At 52.9% G+C, this 22,103-nt stretch overlaps 2 protein-coding genes across 6 annotated transcripts in view; both read left to right on the plus strand.

Moving 5' to 3' along the window:
- Positions 1-10,077, plus strand: part of PDPR (pyruvate dehydrogenase phosphatase regulatory subunit) — a 52,687-nt gene extending 42,610 nt beyond the window's left edge. For all 4 annotated transcript variants that reach the window (XM_075940674.1, XM_075940675.1, XM_075940672.1 and 1 more), the window contains exon 18: positions 2,722-10,077. In XM_075940674.1, the coding sequence (XP_075796789.1) occupies positions 2,722-3,126 (405 nt within the window). In that variant the 3' untranslated portion in view covers positions 3,127-10,077. The remainder of the gene's footprint in view (positions 1-2,721) is intronic.
- Positions 10,078-10,498: 421 nt separating this feature from the next.
- Positions 10,499-22,103, plus strand: part of LOC142831131 (uncharacterized) — a 30,966-nt gene continuing 19,361 nt past the window's right edge. The window contains exons 1-3 of one of the 2 annotated variants that reach the window (XM_075940695.1): positions 10,499-12,940; positions 14,016-14,136; positions 19,916-20,034. In XM_075940695.1, coding sequence (XP_075796810.1) covers positions 12,702-12,940; positions 14,016-14,136; positions 19,916-20,034 — 479 coding nt within the window. In that variant the 5' untranslated portion in view covers positions 10,499-12,701. Of the gene's footprint in view, positions 12,941-14,015; positions 18,558-19,915; positions 20,035-22,103 lie in introns of those variants that run through there. The other variant, XM_075940694.1, reaches the window with a different exon arrangement.

Genomic DNA, 22,103 nt, shown 5'->3' on the forward strand with positions numbered 1-22,103 from the left:
GCACCAGACCTGGTGTTGTGCAGGGATCATCCATCCATAAGTGCCCTTGCAGCAGGGGGTAGACTGAGATCAGAGTGGTGCTTTGGGTGCTGAGAAGAGGAGTAGTATTAGAATCTGGAAGATCTTTGCCTATTCCAGCCACTCTGTGGCTGCTAAAACGTGGGGTCTCAGTGACATGAGAGGTAGTGGAATGTCTGATTTTTATCCTGTTTGCAGGGGCCCCAGCCCACTTGGCAACGTAGTGACTCCAGGAAGCTGATCCCATTGATCTGGAGTTGCAAATTTTGACTTGCTTTTTTGTTCTTGGCTCCCTTTTGTCACTGTCTTGGTGGTATGTGCCCACCTCTCAAACCATGGGACTGGGAGAGCAGTTGCTTTCTCCAGAGAATAAATGGTGCTCTACAGCCAGGTTGGTAGGGAAGAGTGCACCTTCCCCATAGCTGTTTGGCTTTGTTTGCTTTGGGGTGTAGACCTGGGAACCCACTTCTTGAGGGCAATCTAGTGACTGGAGTAGGAATCTAAGAGTTGGGAGACCTGGTTTCTGTTCCTGATTCTGCCACTTGCTGCATGTGACTTCAGGCAAGTCGATGAACATCTGTTCCCCCTTTACTAATGTGTAAAATGGGAATAACAATCAATCTGCCCATCTTTGTGAAACACCCCGAAGACTTCTGATTGTAAGTAAAAGCTTGAGTCATTCTTTAATAGCTGTTCCTGATTTAATCCTGTTCCAAATTAGCTCATTCCTTTTGGAAAAAGACGTACTTATTCTGTAATTGATATAAGAAAGGGGCAAGCAGTGAGGTGGCAAAGTTTGTGGACGATACTAAATTGTTCAAGATATTCAAGACCAAAGCAGGCTGTGAAGAACTTAAAAAAGATCTCACCAAACTCAGTGATTGGGCAACAATATGACAAATGAAATTCAATGTGGATAAGTATAAAGTAATGCACATTGGGGGGAAAAAATAACCCCAACTATACGTACAGTATGATGGGAGGTAATTGAACTACAACTAATCAGGAAAGTGATCTGGGAGTCCTCGTGGATGGTTCTTTGAAAACGTCCACGCACTGTGCAGCGGCAGTCAAAAAAGCAAATAGGATGCTAGGAATTATTAAAAAAGGGATAGAAAATAAGACGAATATTTTACTGCCCCTATATAAAACTATAGTACGCCCACATCTTGAATACTGTGTACAGATGCTGTCTCCTCGCCTCAAAAAAGATATTTTGATGTTTGAAAAGGTTCAGAAAAGAGCAACTAAAATGATTACAGGTTTGGAATGGGTCCCATATGAGGAGAGGCTAAAGAGACTGGGACTTTTCAGTTTAGAAAAGAGAAAACTGGCGGGGGGGAGGGGGGGGTTATGATAGAGGTCTATAAAATCATGAATGGTGTGGAGAGAGCGAATAAAGAAAAGTTATTTACTTGTTCCCATAATATAAGAACTAGAGGACATCAGATGAAATTAATGGGTAGCAGGTTTTAAACTAATAAAAGGAAGTTCTTCTTCACACAGCGCAGTGTCAACCTGTGGAACTCTTTGTCAGAGGAGGCTGTGAAGGCTAGGACTATAATAGAGTTTAAAGAGAAGCTAGATAAATTCATGGAAGTTAGGTTCATAAAAGGCTATTAGCCAGGGGGTAAGAAATGGTGCCCTGACCTCTGTTTGTCAAAGGCTGGAGAGGGATGGCAGGAGACAAATCGCTTGATCATTATCTTCGGTCCACCCCTTATGGGGCACCTGGCGCTGGCCACTGTTGGCAGACAGGCTACTGGGCTAGATGGACCTTTGGTCTGACCCAGTCTGGCCGTTCTTATGTAATAAGAGCACGCAGCGCATGTGAACAGTGTTTGTTCTGCTTTAAATTCCCTCCCTACCTTAGTCTGAATTAATTTCATGGTGCAGACAAACTGTAAATCGCTACTGCAGAAGTCTAAAAGGATTATCCAAGCTAATCCTGGAAGTGGAGAACGATTGCTTTGTTCTTATAATTTCCAACAAAGTGTTTGTGGCACAAGACCACAGGAGAAAAACGAAGTGTGACAAAATCCCAACCTTTTTAAAAAAAAAAAAGTGCACAAAACATGTGAAGAGCTGCAGCTGAATTAAGTGAAAACAAGAGATTGAGAGAAGGTAACATGTAGAGGCCTGCAATGGCCATTCTAAATCACCTGTAGGTGGAGAGATGCAAGACAGTGGATCTCTGTTATTTGAGGTGTGGAACTACATGTAAATAGGGATTGCGTGCCTTCCTGTCGCTGACTCTGCGTCACATTCCTGCCCACCTGTAACTAGGTCACCGCTTTATGGCAACACAGTAATTGCTTACACCGAATCCAATGCTAAGAAAATAGATGGGTACTCATTCCCCTTGTTAGAGGTAGTATCAGTTCCAATAATTTACACAAAGTGAAATAAATGCAGGAGACTGCTAGAACCAGTAATAGTGCTAAACCTGGAATGAATTAACTGCACCTGCTATGTGCTTGTATTTTTATGCCTTTTTTAATACACTTCAGCAGCTGAAAGCAAGGAAAGATGGAACATGTGAGTGACTCATCAGCTCTTGTGTCTTTGCAGATAGGAAGGGACCGGTTTCAGGGGGGAGTGATTTCATGCAACATGGCCCTAGGCTGACCTTGTATGGCAAAGCATCTGCTGAGTCTGGCTCAGACCATATGCCCTTCATCAGGCCTTTCCTTCTGTCTCCAGGGGACTGATTTCATTGGTCGGGATGCACTGATGCAGCAGAAGCAGGAGGGCGTGTGCAAGCGCTTCACCATGTTCATCCTGGAGGACCATGATACAGACCTTGATCTCTGGCCCTGGTGGGGGGAGCCCATTTACCGCAATGGCCTCTACGTGGGCAAGACCACCAGTAGCGCCTATAGCTACACCCTGGAACGCCACGTCTGCCTGGGCTTTGTGCAGCACTTTGACGAGGAAACCAGGGAAGCGCTGGTGGTGACACCTGACTTCATCAACCGGGGCGAGTATGAGATTGACATTGCTGGGCAGCGCTTCCAGGCCAAGGCCAAGCTCTACCCCTTCAGCTCGGTCTTCACACACCGCCGCCGCAAGGACGAGATGGAACTGAGTGGGTACCATGGGAAGTAGAACCACCTGCCCCCTCCCACCATCCTCCTCGCCTTCCCCACCATCTCCCTTATTCTTCAGCGCCTGTGATCCCGCCGCCTTCTCCCTCCTGCTCTTTCCATTGTTAAACCTTTTGCTGCGTTGCACTTTGGACGTCATAGAACTAACTTTTCAGACTTTTCCAACCCCTCACCTAGTCTCCCTCCCTTCCCATGCCGTGCTCCCACATCTCCCTTCTTCAGAGGCAGCAGCATGGAGTTGAGTATCCGTCGAAAGCCCATGGTCCTCAAACCCTAGGTTGTGACTCAGTAGCTATTGAGAGGGGTTCAGCTGATGTCTCGAGGACTGTACCTTTCTGATCCCCCTCCTGCCTAAGGCCTAGACCAGTCGGCTCTGGCTTCCTGTCTCCTGGCTAACCCCTTTAGTGTGACCTCACCTGCTGGTTGCAGGGGAGCAGGTACACCTGCAATAAAGCACACAGCCAGCGTAGGGGGCTCCTTCTTGCCAGCCAGTTCCACAGGTCAGAGATGCACAGGACAATAGAATGATCAGCTACCTCACAGGCGCCATGCGAGGCATAACAACAGGCAGGTTTTGGTGGGCTCCACGCTATTCCTGCCTTCCTCTCTCCTTCCCAGGAAGTGAGGTTTGATCATGAGGCTGTGGAAATGACAGACATAGGGCAGGTAAGTTTCCTGCTCTGTTGGCCCACTGAGAGGGAATGATTTTCTCTGCATACGTGAAGATCCCCACGTGCACTTCACTCCTACAAAAGGACATTGTTTCTGTCTGTCCTTTCCTGCTCAGAGACAACATCCATCTCCAGAAAGGGCCGAGACGTTCTAGACTCTTCACCATTTCTGGCACTGCTGCAGTGCTGCTCTTGTTTCAGCTGCATGGTGTACAGTCTCCTCCTCCTGTGGATTTTCCTCCTTTGTTGGCGTGAGCTCTCTGCTGGCTTACACGCCAAGCATTGGAGTTTGGTATGAGGTTGGTGTGTGTGTGTGTGTGTGTGTCTTGGAAAGTAGCACAGAGCAAGGGACGAAGTCTTGCATTTTCAGCTGGCGAGGGCGGGCAGCAGCCTTGGGGCTGGAGTTTGGAGTTGAGGGCCCAAGTTTGGTTCCTTGAACTCTGGTGCTCTGGGCACTGCAGAGGCTCCTGGTAAGGAAGGCAGTGTGTATCAGCTATGCTTCCTGGCCCTGCCTTCTCAGCAGCTCTCGCATTTCTGTCTTCTCCATCTCAGTAATGCCTTGGTTGAAGGTAGCGATGCACTATGCAAGGCCTGAGGTTAGAAGAGAAAGTGAGTAAGGATCTCTGAATTGTCTTGCCTCTGCAAAATCTCTCCATGCAGCCATCATAGACACTCCGGACTACTCTGAGGCTGACAACTCTGCAGTGATTCCTAACAGGGTGGAATGGGGAAGAAAGTGGATGAAAAATGAAAAATTGTATCCTGTGGGTTTGTCTCTCCAAATCTTCCTCCTCCGTTTGTGAGCTGGATCAGGGTAATGCATTTTCTCTTCCCTTATTTTAAAATTACCCATTAAAAAATCTCTGGTAACTTCTCCCTACACACACACTTTTGGTTCCCCACTCTGGGTTTCTCCCTCCCACTGGAGCCAGTGTCTTTCCATCTAGCACTGACGTGTGTTCACTGAGCTGACTGAATTGTTTGTGAGCCAGAAGCGAGAACTTCACCTTCACAGCCAGCTGAGGGGGTTTCTAGCACTTGCTGTTCCCAGCATTGGGTGAGCATCAGTAATGTTACCTGTGAGCCCAGTGCTACTCGAGACCTGTCTGGCTTCCATCCAGTCTTTGTCCTGCTGTGGTGGAAAGTGTTCGAGTCAAGCCTTCTCCTTGGTAGATTTTATTTTTCCTTGATGCTGCTGAAAAATAATTTGACTTGGGCAGCTTGAGTGTTTTACATAGCTGGAATTGCATACCTTAAGCCAGCCTTCAGCTGTCCTGTAGAGCTGGCCTATGAAGAGTTGTCCTGTTCAGTTTCAGTGGTGCTAACTCTTTGAAGTGAGGAATAACAGTGGTAACAGGTTCTGCGCAGGGGAGCACTCACCTGGGGCCTCTGTGCAAACAGTAAGCATTTGCAGTGGGATGACCACTAACAGGAGACATGTTTTCAGAGCCATTTGCTTGCTTGCTTTCCTAAGCCAATTAAGTGTGCCTGTAGTGATACGGTCAAAAAAATTTCTTGCTATAAACTTGTCAAACCTTAGCGACAAAAAACAGCCTCCAGAGCATAGCTCTGGGAGCTCGTCTGGCTAGCCTAACTTTCAGCAGTGTCTCTGGCCACGGTTAGAATAGTGGCAATACTCTGGATCGGAACTGGTTTCCTGCCCTGCTTCCCTTCACACTCCCAATCTGTACTACTTGCCCTCCTCACTGTTTAGCTTGGACTCTGAGAGCGTACCAGCTTCCCTGAGGAACTGCCGGCCTGTGTCGGGCTAATGGTTCTTTCTGGCCTTGAACTCTGTGAATCTGAGCTTGCAGTCAGGCTCCAGATGCTGCAGTTGGCTTAGCACGGACCCAGGGATCCACCTGCATGGAATCAGTGGTGCGGTCTGGGCTCTGAACTAGACCGAGCAGTACAAGTGTGTAGTGCAGCAATGGGCTTCTCTCCAAGTGGCGCCAACACGTACATACAGCGATAGCTGGGAACCACCACTTTTTCTGCTTTTCGCATCACGACAGCAACCGGCTTCACACAGTGTATTTGAATAGGGACTTCTGCATTGAAACATATTAGACTTGTGCTCTTATTTAACATCGCTGGTAGACAGAGGAGAGAGATTTTAAAAATGGTGGGGTGGGGGGTTACATTAGAAATTCAGGTTCTGTGTAGCCTGGAAGACTCTAAGGACGAGAGAACAAATAAAATCTTGGTATCCCAGGAGACCAAAAGCTGTGCTGTTGAGAGAAGAAAGGATTTTAGTCAGATTGTTTAAATCTGGTTCTGAGAGCACCTTTAACTCCAATAATGAATAAACGTTTTAGAGTAAGGACTTATCTGTTAAAGATTCACCACCATTTCTTCTGTCACTGAGAGCTTTCAGTATACATCCCAGCAAAACCAGACAGTGAAGGCTCGCATTTGAGGTCATGAAATTGAAAAGAATGTCAATTTCACTGCTGGTAGGTGCAGTGCTGTGAAATTGCGCCTAGAGATGGGCTGCCAGTTGGGTTTGGGACCCGCTCTGAACTCTGCCAGGGTCTACCAGCCATGAAATTGACATTCTTGTCAATTTCATGACTCCAGTTGTGAGTTCCTGTGGCTAACAGTGCACAACAGGGATGTAAGGAATGTGTGTCTACATGGACACTGTGTTGCTCTAACTACACTAACATAAGCCCTATGCCTCTCATGAAGGGGGAGATATGTCAGCGTAGCAAGCCACCTACTTTGGTTGAAGCAACATTCTGGTGTAGACAGTGACCTAATTAGGTCAGTTTGTCAACCAAACTGTAGTGTAGACTAACCCTTAGTGTATATGGATGTCCCAGTGGAAGAGGAAATTATCATTACATGCCACCTGTTTCTGGATAGTGTTTCTGCTAAACATTGTAACAAGTTCACAGCAGGGTCTGGTGGGAAGAGCCACTAATGGTACTTCTGCAGGATCTGACTCCAGAGCTCCATCATGAGGCCACTTACAGAAGATTGTGTTGCTCTTGGCTCACCTGGACTCCTTGTCAGGCCTCAGCAGGGCTGAGCTCCCACTCCATTTTGCTGGGTTTCTGGTGAGTTCCCCTGTCACCTGGGCTAGGCTGCTCCTCTGCTCTTGGCTGGGTCCCTCTGGTCCCAAGCTGCTGCAGAGCAGTTGCTCCCCTGAATCAAATGGCTATATTGCTGTTGCTGCCGGCTTGTTTCCTTTCCTCTCAGACAGGCAGAGGAACTGCATTGGTAGCAGTGTAGAAACTGGCTCAGTCAGAACAGTGGTTGCAGCTAGGAGAGATTCCCGGGGCCATAGCAGTGGCGAAGCACTTCCCAAGCTTTTCTGGCAAATGAGTGCTTATGATGGAGGCAGACACCCTGGGAAAGGTCCTCGCTTTCTCAGACGGCTTGGTAAACATTGTCAGGGTGGCGTGTAGCTTGTTAGCTTACCTGTGTGTTAAATGTTGTCCCGCTGACACTGGTGGAAATGTCTGTCCTATCCTCCTCTTCCTCCTTCCATGCACCATCTGTCTCCCCTCTGGCTTATTCCTCTTGGCCTTCAAGCTGTACCACTGTTTCCCCTGTCCTGAAGAATCCCACCTCTGGCTCCATTTCCTTCTGATTACCCCGGCATCTCCCCTTCATCTGTAATCTTCTCCAGGGGTCTGCTGGGTTCAATCTTCTCTCCTACTGTTGCCTCTTCGACCCTTCCCTTGTGGGCTTCCATTCTTTCCACTCCACTGAATCTACCCCACAAAAGGAAACATCATATGGAAAAAATTCATGGTCCCTTCATAATGCTTCTCTCCATCCATAACACACATCTGTGTGGTTCGTGCTTCTGTGGACACTTCCTTCCCTAGGTTTTTAGGGTTATTCCTTGGTGCACTGCAGAGCTGGCAGCTCTTTCAGATTCCCTTTGGAGCCCTCTTCACTCCAGGACATTAAGTTGAACATGAAAAACTTGGTACAGTTCTAGTCCTGGGTGAGCACGGTCCATGTTGCGTTTGGGGGCGGAATACTTCCCAAGATTGTTAGTGTCTTGGTGCTTTACATTAATTGTTTGTGCATCAGCCATGCATACTGCTTGATTGGTTACTGCGTAATTACCCATGCCGAGCAGACACGCCATCGCTGGCTCTGCAGCAAACGCAGAAGGCAAGGGAGGTTGCCAGAGTGCTTCTGTTCCTCTTCCTTTGCTGCAAAGACTAAAACTGCACAGAAGTGGCGTGGGAACTGAAATCAATAGGGAAACACACAGATACAGGATTTCCCATTTGAGCCGCTGGCGGCACTTGCAAGAGTGGAATTGTGCTGTTAAGGGGAACAGAAAAACACCATTGGATCTGTCGTTAAAACGCATCCACGGCAGTAGAACGTGTTTCATGGCAGAGCCTTGTTGCTTTCCAGCTCTTGGAAAACAAAATGACATCTGAATGCTGCATTACAGTAGGGCTTAGGGTTTCAACACCAAGCCACGACATTCAGCGATCAAGGCTTTCAGAGCATTGTGAATTTCACCATCTTGCTCTTTGTTTGTGCAGGCAACTTCTGGTTTCTTGATTCCTGTATATTTAAATACTTCACTTTATTATGTTACTGATGCGTAGGCTTGAATTGGAGTTGCAATGTAAAGTCTGCAGCATTTAGATCAGAGTTACTATCTAAGATTCACCCGAGAAGGTACATTCAGGAAGGGAGATCAGGAGGGTTTTGGAGAGACATTCATGGTTTTGTATGAACAGCTTCCCGATCAAATGATTAAGAAAACTGATCTTGCCATGTGTATGTTTGATGCCCACCTCGAGTACAAATGCAGTGGTTCTCCAGGAGCTGCACGTACTCATACAGCTTAGTTCTGTGTTATAGCATAGAAGGGACAGTCCCAGGCGCTTGCACCTCTAAGCGACATGGTCAAGATCCTCTTTGTGCTATGAAATGTTTTTAGTGTGGTGGGAGCCAACTAGAGCCCCTTGAACAGACCAAAGTCTGACTCTCTTGTCTTGATTGCAGTAACACCTTTGACTCTACTAAAAGTCAAAGAGCCTAAAACTGACTGGCTCTGTAAGCTGTTCTTATGGCTCCAGAGACACTTTAATAGAGATCTGGTTCCATGCGATTGTCTGAGGGAGTAATGATGCAAGCCCTGCATGAGGGAGGCAAACTCCCGACATTGAGGATAGATTGCTGTAGACTAGCTCCCAGGGAGGCCATTTTCTCCTTTCCATAGCATGGGATGGTTTGCTGGCAGCTCTCCCTCCAGAACAAGGTGTTTGCTATCAGATATGCTAATGGACTCTCCCAAACAACGGTCCGGTCCAGTCCGTGTGAAATGTTTGTGTGTGAACTCCCTTGCCAGGTGAAGTTATTGACTGGATCATCGGGTTTGCAAGTGGGCTGGCTGCTTTTTGCCTGCTCCTTACTGCCAGTGCTGGGGAATGCTCTGTTACGGCCTGTGCTGGTACTCAGCACTGTTTCTCCGGGGTGCTGTGCTGGGCAGTGCTGAGAGGCACTTCTGCTCTCCTGGCCTCACTCCAGAGTTGCACCAAGCCTGACTGTTCTTTCCAGAGCAAACTGCCACCTCAGAGCTGCACCCAATTAGACACTCTCCTTTGGAGGACTCTTATGTTCATTCTCAGCAGCACTTTGTTTCCCCATCGAAATGTCATCCTTAACCATCTTCTCCTCAAGAGTCAAATGTATAGGGCTGGGAGAGCAGTTTTAACACTTGCCAGCGATTCTCCTGCAGACCTGGAGTTGGAGAGTTAAGCTGTGAAAACGTGTATAATCTCACCATTTTCTAGTGCCTTACACTTATGAATGTTGTGTAATGGATGCAGGTAATGCAGGACAAAGCCACAATCCACCACGTTAACGTGAGGGCTCAGCCATTACAACCCACCTCCTCTCCCCTTCCAAAGAGACTGTGTGTGTGCAGATGGATCATTCCTAGGAGTACAAATGCTTTGAACTCTCGGGATGTAGAAAATCTCAGTGCTACTGTACGCTGTTGAACCGCACTGCCTGCCTTTGTGGAGAGCAGCGGCCTCCCCTCTGACAGCATTTAGAATTAGAACATGTTTGTGGAGACACACGAGCCCCTTTCGTAATTGGAGCAGTTCTGGGAGACCGGACTGACTGCTCCAAAGTGCACAAGAAAATGTGGCCATGCTGTTCTCCATGGATGCTACATGATCTACTTTCTATGCTGTATTTCTATCATGCTGTGTTCAGTTACTGACTTCTCTCCTTGTTGGTTTAAAGGTTATTAGGTTTGTATATCAATAAAGAGACATTTAAACTACTCTTGCACAGAATTCCAGGGGCCATTGTTTGCACGTGAAGCCTAAAGCCTATGTGTTTTCACTATTTCCTAACCAGTTGTGTGTGTAGCTGGAATGAGGGAGCATTTGGCATCATTCACTTAGGGGAACAGGGGAATGTCAAAACAACCTGATCTCATTCTTTAGGATAATAAGCTTTGTGGTTGAGGAAGCAGTAGGTGTGGTACATCTAGACTGCAGTAAAGCATTTAAAATAGTAATAGAAATGTAGCCGTGTTAGTCTGGTCTAGCTGAAACAAAAAACAGGACAGTGTAGCACTTTAAAACTAACAAGATGGTTTAATAGGTGATGAGCTTTCGTGGGCCAGACCCACTTCCTCAGATCAAATAGTGGAAGAAAATTGGCACGACCCTATTTACCAAAGGATATGTGTGTATGTTCATTTTTTTATTGTACCCTATGGTATATAGGGTCATGCCAACTTTCTTCCACTATTTGATCTGAGGAAGTGGGTCTGGCCCACGGAAGCTCCTCACCTAATAAAGCATTTAAGATAGTCTTGCACGGCTATCTTCTCAATAAATTAAATACAGTGTAGATGGGGCTACTCTAAGGTTGATGCTAACTGGTTGGAAAAGTGTTCTCGGAAAGTAGTTAACAGTGGTTCACAATCGGGCTGGAAGGGCATAACGAGTGGGATTCCATAGAGGTCCGTTTTGGGACTAGTTGTGTTAAATATCTTATGAAGAATTTAGACGATGGCATCGAAAGTACACTTTTATAAAGATTGAAGATGATCCCAGGCTGGGAGGGGTGGCAAAATGATCTGGACAAACTGAAGAAATGGTCTGAGGCGAATAGGATGAAGTTCAATAAGGATAAATGCAAAGTTTCACAGGTACAAAATAGGAAGTGGTTAACTAGGAAAGGAGTACTGCAGAAAAGGATCTAGGGGTCCTAGTGGACCATAAACTAAATATGAGTCCACAGTATAACTGTGTGAAAAAAGCCAACACCGTTCTGGGATGCATTACCTGGAGTATTGTAAGGAAGACACACGAAGCAATTCTTCTGCCCTTCTCTGCACTGATTAGACCTCAACTGGAGTATTGTGTCCAGTTCTGGGTATCAATTTCAGGGAAGATGTGGACAAATTGGAGGAAGTCTAGCAAAGAGTCACAAAAATGATGCAAGGTCTAGACAACACGACTTACAAGGGGAGAGTGAATTGTGTGTGTTTAGTTTAGAAAGGAGAAGACTGACAGGGACATGTGATTGGGGGCACCTTGGCCCTGCACTGTAGCCCAGAATGTGGGCTGGGCCCAGCTGGCCGAAAACGCCCTTCCCCCACAGCCTTACTGGGCATGCTCACAGGTGAGCTGGAGTATAAAAGGCCCTGAGGCAATTCGCTCAGGGCTGACGGCTGAAGGGGCAGGACCTGCTGAGCCAGCTCCAGAGCCGGAGGAGCAGACGCAGCCGGAGCCGATGCAGCAGCGACGGCCCTGGAGACAGCCTGGTGGTACAGCGACAGGGAGGCATGTGGGGTCATAGGAAGTGGCCCAGGGTGAGGAATTGCAACCCAAGTGCTCAGCGGGTTGTGGGGAGAGAACCCCTGCTGAGTGAGCAGTGGACCAAGCCACTGCTCATAGGGCCCGGGTCCCCCTCCCTCTACAGTGCTCCTAGGCAGAGGTAGTTCCGGGAGCCTGTGGTCTGTATTTACCCCGATAGAGGGAAGCATTGCAAGGACTAGGCTCCAGGGCTGTATTTACCCCAGAAGGGGGGCGTACTGCACAGACTGGGCTGCAGGGCCATGTTGACCTGGATAGAGGGGCACCCCAAAGACTAGGCCTCAGGGCTGTATTGACCCTGATAGAGGAGCGCTACAAGGACTAGGCCTCCGGGCCGTATTTCTCCTGATAGAGGGAAGTACTCCAAAGACTGGGCCGCAAGGCTGTACTGACCCTGATAGAGGGGCACCACAAGGACTCGGCCTTCAGGCCGTATTTATCCAACAGAAGAGAGTGCCGCAAGAACTGGGCCCCAGTGCCGTATTTACCCCAATAGAGGGGAGTGGCACTAAGATGGGGCCTCTGGACTGTAGTGACCCCGGCAAGGGAGAAGCGCCATTAACCCCATAAGAGGGAGATCTGGGACTCAGACTCTGGCCATTGGGCCGTCCAGAGCTCGATAAGTGGACCCGTGGGGGGATTTTGGCTGTGGGAGTCTGCTCGAGGGGAGCCTGCCCTCAACAAGGACACTACCGCTTTCAAGTACCTAAAAGGGTGTTGCAAGCAGGTGAGAGGAAAAATTCCTTCACCTCTGACAGGACAAGAAGCGATGGGCTTAAACTGCAGCAAGGGAGGTTTAGGTTGGACAGTAGGAAAAAATCTTCCTGTCAGTGTGGTTAAACACTGGAATAAATTCTTGGGAGATTTTGGAATATCCATTATGGGAAATATTTAAGAGCGGGTAGATATTAGGGAACATCTAGAGGTGCTTGGTCCTGCCGTAAGGGCAGGGACTGGACTCGATGATCTGTCAAGGTCCCTTCCAGTTCCGGTATTCTGAGTGACAGGCGGGGGGAGAATGGCGGGAGGGGTTGCACTGTATGTAAGAGAGCAGAAAGTTTGCGCCAAGCTCCAGTATGAAACTGGAAAAAAGCCTGTTGAGTCTTTGGGTTAAGATTAGAGGCGAGAGCAACAAAAGCGACGTCCTGGCGGGTGTCTGTCGATCACCGGACCGGGAGGGTGAGGTAGATCAGGCGATCTTTGGACAACTAACAGATGTTTCCAGATCACAGGCCCTGGTTCTCCTGGGGAGCTTCAGTCGCCCTGACTTGCTGCAGAGCAACCAGGCCGTGCACCGACAGTCCAGGATGTCTTGGTGAGTGTTGGGGACAACTTCCTGGTGCAAGTGCTGGCACAGCGAGCCAGGGGCCGTCTCCTCTTGGCCTGCTGCTCGCAAACAGGGAAGAACTGCTAGAGGAAGTAGAAGTGGCAAGCTGGGCATGAGTTGACCCTAAGATGGTCTAGTTCAGGACCCTGACCAAAGGAAGAAAGGAGAGCAGCAGAATACACGCCCTGGACGTCCAACAATCAGAGTTTGACTCCCTCAGGGAACTGATGGGCAGGGTCCCTTGGGAAGCTAGTGTGATTGGAGAGGAGTCCAGGAGAGCTGGTTGTATTTTACAGATGCCTTAGCGAGAGTGCAGGAACAAACCATCCCGCCGAGCGGAAAGGCTAGCAAAGACGAGAGGATGAGATGCAAGGGGCCTAAACTGCAGCAAGGGGGGTTTGGACATTAGGAAAAATGTCCTACCCGTCAGGGTGGTGAATCACTGGAATAAACTCCCCAGGGCGTTAGTGTGACTCAGAGCCTTCAGTTTTAGGCAGAAAGCTCCATGCATATAAGTGCAGCTGTGGGGCTCCACTTCCCCGGCTTCCGCCGCCACTGGTGGCCCCTGCTGCCCCTGCTACGCTCCCCCCGTTAATGCGCTAAGTCCCTCCCCGACCCTGAGGGCCTCCCAAAGCTCGGGGCTTGGAGTGACTGCCCTGAACCAGCCAATGGACGGGATGGCGAGTCACAGCCCCTGGAACAAGCATTGCACATGACAATAGCAGAACACTTGTATCTAACCCTATTGGGGGCTGTACCCCAGGTTAAACAGCCTCCTTTGCCCACGGCCCAGCACCCAGCAAAATCAGCTTCCACTCCATCCCCCTGCCCAGCTAGATGCCGCACAGACTCTACTGTCCATACTTGGGTGAGCCCAGCTGGTGCATGTCCTCTGGTCTGGTGCTGACACACACTGTGAGGTCTGGAGGGGGAGTCGGTTACTGGGCTCAGCTGCACCCTCTCCTCTGCCAGCCTTAGCTGAATTCCAAACACTCCCTGCAACTTTGCCACCAGCCTCATGAATTCTGTGTTTTAAATCCTACGTTCTCCTTTTGCCTTCTAGTCTGCAAGAGTCGGGTCTAACTCGCCAAGACTGGCTGCCAGAAAGAGACGTAGCACAGCTCTGTGCTGGTACAGATGGGAATGTGCACGACACCTGTGTGTTCCCAGCAGTAAGATTGCAAGTAAGCGACAATGTCCGAGAAGCAGCATTTGTCCTGGTTTGCCTTTTCGGAAACACAGTCCTAGAGCAGTTTGGGAACAGCTTGTTCGTACCCTGCGGCATGGGAGCACCCTCATGAGACCGGTTGGATGGCGATGTGGTTCTGGATGAATCCATGCTGTGACGTAGTGGGGGGGAACTTGCTGGTTTCTATGGGTCTGTTGTAACCCCTCTGGCTGCCGCCGGTACCACAGACCAGAAGGACAGGGATAGGTCATTATGCAAAGGGATCTCTCAACGGGTCCGACCAGCTACCCCCCATGGGGAGGAACAAAGGAAGGTGGATGCTGCCCTGGCTGGGGGCAGGGCTAGAGGAGGGTTAGTTAGTTCCTGTCTGGAAAGCAGGGGAGAAGGAGCTGGGGAGGGGGCTGGGACTCCCCCTTCTCAAGGGGGGCACTGAGGCCTCTTAGCTCCAGTTCCTGTAACCTGATGACATCTGTGCTGTGCTGTATTCTGGGGAGGCAATAAACTCCCTCTGTTCCACTCCCTCTGTTCCACTGGAGTCTGTTCGTGCCACTACGGGGGTGCAGGAGGCGGGGGACCCCAACGCGCCGTCACACTGGTGTCAGAAGTGGGATGCACTGCACCCCGTGGATGGAGCTCCCAGTGGCGAGCGACAAGGCGCAGTAGAAGCAAGAGCCCTGGAGCCAAGCGTGCTGGAGACAGAGCGAAGCGGTTCCTGAGAATCGTGGGGCGCTGCAACACTAGACTGGTGAGTTTGCACCGAGGGAACCAGCGGGCAGATGGCCTACGCCCGACTCTTGAAGGCAGAGCTGGTGGGGCTGTGCAGAGAGAGGGGCTTGCCTGTGCAGAAAGCAACCAAGGCCCAGCTGATTGCCCAGCTGGAAGAGAATGACCAGCCACGGGGCCAGGACCTTGTCCCCAGGAGAAGCAGCCAGACCCCTCCTGAGAGCGAGTCAGGCTCTGAGAGGGGGAGGAGCGCTGGAACCCACCGGAGAGATGAGACAGCTTCCCCCAGGAGGCCTGCAAGCCCTAGCCCATCTAGGGCAGAGGCCAGCCGAGCAGAGCTGCGGCGGCTGGAAATCCAGCTGCAGATGAAGGAATTGGAAGCAGAGGACCGAGAGAAGGAGCGCCAGGACCGAGAGAGGCAGCGACAGCATGAGCTGGCCATGGCAGGGCGGAGAACCAGCGGGGCCCTGGCTGCGCCAAGAGCGGATGGGCCCCAGAGTCCCGGGGCTGCCAGGTGCTTGGAGAGGCTCGTGGTGGCCCAATTGAAGGACATGGGCGACAGACGGGTTCCTCAGCTCCTTTAAGAGGACCTGTGGACTGCAACGGGTCGCCCCAGTTGACTGGCTGCAGGAGCTCATCCCCGCACTGAACCAGGAGGCGGCCGGAGTGCTCAGTCAGCTGGAGGACCTACAGCCAGGGGATTACAGCCGAGTCAAGGAGGCCCTGCTGCACAAGTTCGGGCTGACCCCCGAGATGTACAGGAAGAAGTTCCGGGGGGTGCAGAAGGAGCCACGGGAGACCTATGTGGATCTGGCCTCCCGCCTGGCGCAATACTGCCGCAAGTGGGTGTCTGGAGTTGGAGCCCAGACCGCAGAGGAGCTGCTCAAGCTGGTCATGATGGAGCAGTTCTATGAAGCGTGCCCACCCAAACTGAGGCTGTGGCTCACGGGCCGAAGATCAGAGACCCCTCAGGAGGCCGGGAGGCTGGCGGATGAGTTCACGGAGAGCCGGTCTGGGTGTGAACAGGAGTCCTGGAGAGAAAGGGAATTGCGCAGAGACTGGATCTCGGCTGAGCGACGGAGGGAGTCAACTACGAGGCGAGCCCAAGGAACAGGTCGTTTGTGCCCCAGAGAACCAGCCAAGGCCTGGACAGAGACAGCCCAAAGCCTAACTTGCCAGCGCTGTGGGCAAAAAGGCCACAAGAGGGCTCAGTGCATCAGGTCCCAGGACCGGGGACTTTCCAGGGTTAACTGGCTGGGGCTGGAGGAAGGGCAGGCTGCCCCAGAGGCAGGGGCTGGCAGGCAAACCTCAGCTCAGAGTGGGGGGAAGGATGCTCAGTGCACCTCCCCTGGGAGGCCTGACCCTCGGGAGGCGGATTTCTCCATGTACCGGGTGGGGGCAGGACGGCCCCTGCGGAGCGAGTGCCTCATACCCCTGGAGGTGGATGGTAGGAAGGTGACGGGTTTCTGGGACACGGGGGCGAAGGTGACGCTGGCCCGATCCGACATAGTGGCCCCAGAGCGGATACTACCCCACACGCAGCTGACCCTGAAGGGCATAAATGGGTCCCCGTTTAAGGTGCCTGTAGCCCGGGTGCATCTGAAATGGGGGGCCAAGGAAGATCTCAAGGAAGTGGGGGTCCACCCGCACTTGCCCGCGGAGGTGCTGATGGGGAATGACCTAGAGGAGTGGCCCCATGAATCCCAGCAGGCTCTAGTCACTACCTGGAGCCAGAGCCAGTGGGGGGCTGACAACGTGGGTCCAGGGAAGGGCTCCCAGCAGAGTCTTCAGGGTCCCATCCCAGCGGACACGGGGTCCAGCCAGGCTGGGATTCCGGACCTAGCCAAAGGTGGGGGGACAGGTCCCGATCCCTGCCTCAGCAGCTGAATTCCAGGCTGAGGTGCAGGCAGACCCCTCCTTGCAGAGGCTGAGGGACCAGGCTGGCCTCCGTGCAGCTCAGCCCCGGGGGAGAGGTGGCCAGGAGAGATTCCTGCGGGAGCGTGGACTCCTGTTCCGGGAATGGCTCCCCCCCCAGGAAAGTGAGGGCATGGGGGGGTCCAGCGGCAGCTGGTCGTCCCCCGAAAGTGTCGCCTCAAGCTGCTGTATTTGGCCCATGATGTCCCCGTTGGGGGCCACCGGGGGATCCGGAGCACCCGGCTGAGGCTGCTGCAGCACTTCTTCTGGCTGGGGATCTTTACAGCCGTGCAGTGGTACTGCCGGTCCTGTGACTCCTGCCAGAGGGGCGGGAAGGCCCAAGACAGGAGGAAAGCGGCTTGGGGGGCCCTACCCCGTATGGAGGAGCCTCTGGGCTCGCTGAGAGAGTTATGGGAAGCCCCCCCCGGATGGAGCGTCGGGTGTGGAAGCCGCCCTGGCTGTCCAGAGAAGGCTCTCTGGGCTCATGGCCCTGGCCTGAGAGACCCTGGCCAGAGGTCAAGGCCAGCGGAAGGGGGGGTGTGACCCCCGAGGACAGGCCTGTGCCAGTCCCCCCGGAGCGGTGCGGCGAGTGGACAGAGGGAAGCCAATTCATGTGGGGCATCGCCGCGGCCGGCCCGAGTCAAGGGGCGCACCCATGTCCCCAGGGCGGGTTCCCACGCAGAGGAACCGAACTTCCCTAGGTCACGAGCGGAGTGACCCTGCTCAGTTCGCTCTCAGAGGGGGGAGAACTGTGACGTAGTGGGGGGGAACTTGCTGGTTTCTATGGGTCTGTGGTAACCCCACTGGCTGCTGTCGGTACCACAGCCCAGAAGGACAGGGATGGGTCATTATGCAAAGGGATCTCTCAACCGGTCCGACCAGCCATCCCCCATGGGGAGAAACAAAGGAAGGTGGATGCTGCCCTGGCTTGGGGCAGGGCTGGAGGAGGGTTAGTTAGTTCCTGTCTGGAAAGCAGGGAAGAAGGAGCTGGGGAGGGGGTTGGGACTCCCCCTTCTTAAGGGGGGCACTGAGGCTTCTTAGCTCCAGTTCCTGTAACCTGGTGACATCTGTGCTGGGCTGTATTCTGGGGAGGCAATAAACTCCCTCTATTCTACTGGCTGGCGGAGTCTGTCCGTGCCACTACGGGGGGCAGGAGGCGGGGGACCCCAACGCGCCGTCACAGCATGCGTTCTTAGCTGGTTGTATGTGAGAACGTATCCTGACCTGAGCACTGCTGTTCAGGTTAAACCTTGACCTAAAAAGCACCCAGCATCAAACTAGTCAGCTAGCGTTTCCAGCACTCAGGGCAAAGGGGCTGTCCCATTCAGTCCCTTGATATATTGGCAAGCCTAACTTGATAGGTTTCAGCTTCACAATCCAAGTGGCCTCAGGACAAATTGATTGCCCTCCTTTTCGCACTCAGTGTGATCGGGACCGGGTAGACCCAAAGGAAGTGGGCATAAAAATATTCCTGACATAATTGCTGATTCTCAGAACGGGCTTTCTGAACTGTGCTGGGGTGGTGATGAGATTCATGTGCCTATAGTTTGTGCACTTCAAAGAGCACATCAGCATGGGCATTGGGTGCAGCCTCCCTTTGGGGAGGCCAGCCCATGTCACCACCCCTTGCACCCATACTTTATCCCCACATGGCTGGAGCCCCGAGCTGCCCCCTCTGCCTGCAGCTGGAGCCTAAGACCCCTGCCTCTCCATGTTTTGAGCTCTGACCTCCTTTCCCCATCACCTGGAAGAGCCCTGAGGCACCTCCGTGCCCCCCCCCCCCCCGCCTCCCCATGGCTGGAGAAGCCCAGGCCATCTAGAACACGAGAAGTACAAATATGGTCGTGCCCTCTGGTACCCCACATCTGCAAGAGATACCTAGCTGGTACGGGATACTGGAAAGATGTGGGTATGCCAGATGGCCCATCCCCCACCCCTACCCCACAGGATACGGGAGATTACTGAGAATGCAGAAAGTGTCGGGTGGCAGCGCCTGCGCCAGGGACGTTGAGCCTCCTTTGGCCTGTAATACCTGCCACTCATGGACATGGGAACCTAACCCAGAAAAGGCTCTTTGGTGCTTCTGCAGGGCCTGGTTGACTCAGGGCAGATTCCTGGCCACTAAGCTGGGATGCTCGGGCAGAGTTCCTGGTGGAGATCCGGACTTCATGGAGAAGCTGGGACATTCTTCTCCCCAAATAACAATGTCGTAGGTGGAGTCATTGTCCTCGTTGGGGGGCTTGGCTCAGCCCCGTTGCCGGGGTTAGGCAACCGCATCCTCCTTTGGCAAAAGGCGATTCATCTGCACACTGTGTAGCTGAAGGATGGTGCTAGAACAGGGGTGGGCAAAAGGGCCCCCGTGGGTGGATCCGCCTTGCTGCTCCCCCGCCTTCTCCGCTCTGCCCCTGTCCTGCCGGGGCCTTAACTGCCCGCTCCTGCCTGCCAGGAGCACGTGGCGCTTTGAAGTGCAGCACACTGCTCACGGGGCGGGGGGAGAGAGAGCGGAGGAGGCTTTGCGCTCTCACCCCCAGGCCGGTCAGGACTTGGGGGCGGGGGAGCTGCGTGAAGCTTCCTTCACCCTGCCCCAGCCCTGAGAGGAGCCCATGGCACTTCAAAGCACCATGCACTCCTGGCAGGGTGGGAGGAGGCGTCCCTGATTGGCCTGCAGGTGGGGGAGCATGCCAAGCCTCTTCCGAGCTATGGGTCCCTAGTGGGAAGGGGGGCAAAGGGGCTCCCCCACCCCCGACCAATCACCCTTCTGGGGTGGCCCAGGGCTAATTCCAACATTTTTGAAGTGGCCCCCGGGCAAAAATTATTGCCCACCCCTGTGCTAGAATATGCAACTGGCCCAGCTGAAATCCCGTTGGGACTCCCTTCAAAACCTCCCCCTGCCAACACCAGCTCCCCTAGGGACGGAGCGGGCCCTGGCATTAGGGAAGCAGGGTAACGGGCCTCCTGAAGGTAGGGAGGTGGGGTGGGTTCTGGAGCAGCCTAGGGGATTCGCCTGGGGACCGCAGGCTGGTGAGCTTGAGTCCTGCCCACCCTTGGAGCAGCCAGGGCGCGGTTTCCCCAGGGATGGAGCGAGCTCCAGTGTGGTGAATGCAGCCCACCCCATTGTGGCTTGCTGCACTTTTCAGTGTCTGCACAGAGGAGGGGAACCTTCCCAAGAGCAGCGTCTGGACATTGAAACCAGAATGCAGCCAAACAGTGCTCCTTTCAGGACTGACCCTGGAGCCACACATGCAGTGGAAATCAGGTATGCTTTGAACATCTGCCCAGTGCATTTCCATAGCCCTGTGTACAAGGGATCATGACGCGTATGTGAGGTGATTGTGTGTTGTGTGGGCCAGCTATGTCAAGAGTTCTGTAATAGTGTTGGTGCTGTGTTCCCCGGAGCAGAAACGCACACAAATCCCAGGTGTATGGATGATTGTATAGGCCTGAAATTCCTCGCGTGATGACAAACATGGCAGCAGAAAGGTAGCAGGTGCTGGCTGAGACACCTGCTCTGTTGTCATTCTGCACCAGGCTGCTCCCCAAAGTCACCCCCACAAACTTCCTCCACTTGCAGTCCCAGGATTTGAAAACTTCGGTGGCTCAGCCAGAGGTCCGGGGTCTATTTTGGTGGGTGGCGGTGGTCCCGTGGCCTGGCGGCGTGTGGGAAGTCAGATAGATGATCACCATGGTCCATCCTGGTCTCACCGTCCAGGAGTGGCTGTGCTGTAGCGGCGCTGGAGGGATCGCTGCTTCCATTGCCGACCTGTGCAGAGTTCCTCTTACCCCTCATCCCGTGTGGCAGTGGCGCGATGGGGATATGAGGTGGCCAGCTGTAGGTGCGGTGCAGAACTCGCCCCTCCCCCCCGACTGAGCTCCCTTCCAGGGGGCAGAGCCCGGAATCCCCACAGGAGCCTCTCACGGCCTTTCCTTCGCAGCACTTCCCTCCAGCCACTTGCCCCAGTGGGGTGGCGCCCCTGGGCCGCCAGCCCCGCCCATGCTGTTGGGCGACCACTTAGGCCGAAGCTGAACGTCTTGCTTGCTGCAGGCCAGAGTTGCACGGAGTTCACCTGGGCCCGTTGGTGAGCAGCCCTGCACCGTGCGCCGTGCTGGCCTGCTTAGCAGCTGTTCCCGCTGGCACTGCTTCCTGGTGAGCTAGTCCTTGTGGGAACGAAGGGGTAAGGGCCAAGCAGCTGGAGCTGAGCCAGGGCTTTTGGAAGGCCTGTCCCAGGGGCTCACAGCAGCACATTGGCTGTCTCTCCAGGCCCACTTCGCCTGTGCCCAGCCGCCCTGCAAAACGCTTGTGCTCGTACCCACGCCACAGCAGGATGTGAGCACTGACCCCCTCCTTAGCAGGGTCCTTAGGCCAGGTCATGTGGGGTGGATGGAGGAGGGGCTGGGGCTGGCCCTCCTGCAGAGCCGCGCTGGGTGCACTACACAGTCACACCGTCCCTGTCTGCGTGGGGAAGTGCTGCCGGGCAGGGCTCCAAGGAATCGTGTTGGCTTCCCCGGCAGAGGCTCGAGTCAGCAAATTTTCACAGGCGCCCCAGATGTTTGAACCCCACTCTCATTGCTGCCAAAAAGACCTGGCACAAGGGTTATGTTCACATGGACAACGTGCATTTGTCTCTAACCTCGCTCTTGAGCACGCTCAACCGCTGTAGCCAGAACACCCTCGCGGTATTCGGTCTGCAGACGCTGGCCGGCCTGGCTATTGCACCCGAATGGCTCCAGGTGCCGCAAAGTTATAAACAACCCCAACCCGTGGGAAAAGACAGGCCAGCTTGGCTACAGGTGTCGCTGCCTGCTCCACCCACAGCAATGGGGGGGTGAAGGAAGGGTAGGCCTGGCACCTGTGTTCACCCTCTGTCCGAGCACCCAAAGGGGGGGGGGGTCAGTGAAAGGTCAAAATGGTGAAAAGGATTTCCTGACCGAGAGCAAACTTGCCCCTCGCTGAGGGACCCCGAGCTCACCCTCCCTGCCTGGTTACGTGCAGGTTCGGCTCTTTCCGCTGTGAGACGTTACATAGCACTCGCTGGCTAGCTATGATTAAGAGCAGTTCACACCAACGCAGACCAAGAAGGGTTAAATATTCTGCCAGCCCGTTGAACTGGCCCAGTGCAGAAACACGCCTCTCGGCTGAGGAGTACGCAGACACTTAGGCCGCTCTCGCGCACAGGAAAATCGGTCCCTTAGTCTGTGGTGTCCTTACTGGAGCCGTTCCATTGCCATGCAGTCTGCACTTGCTGTTCAAGCGTGTTGGAAATGCTAGCTAGTTTCTAGTGGCAAGTGTATTAGCTGGTTATTATCTTTTCAAACCAGCAAAATACT

This window comes from Pelodiscus sinensis, chromosome 12, assembly GCF_049634645.1.
Source record: "Pelodiscus sinensis isolate JC-2024 chromosome 12, ASM4963464v1, whole genome shotgun sequence".
Classification (NCBI taxonomy): Eukaryota; Metazoa; Chordata; order Testudines; family Trionychidae; genus Pelodiscus; species Pelodiscus sinensis.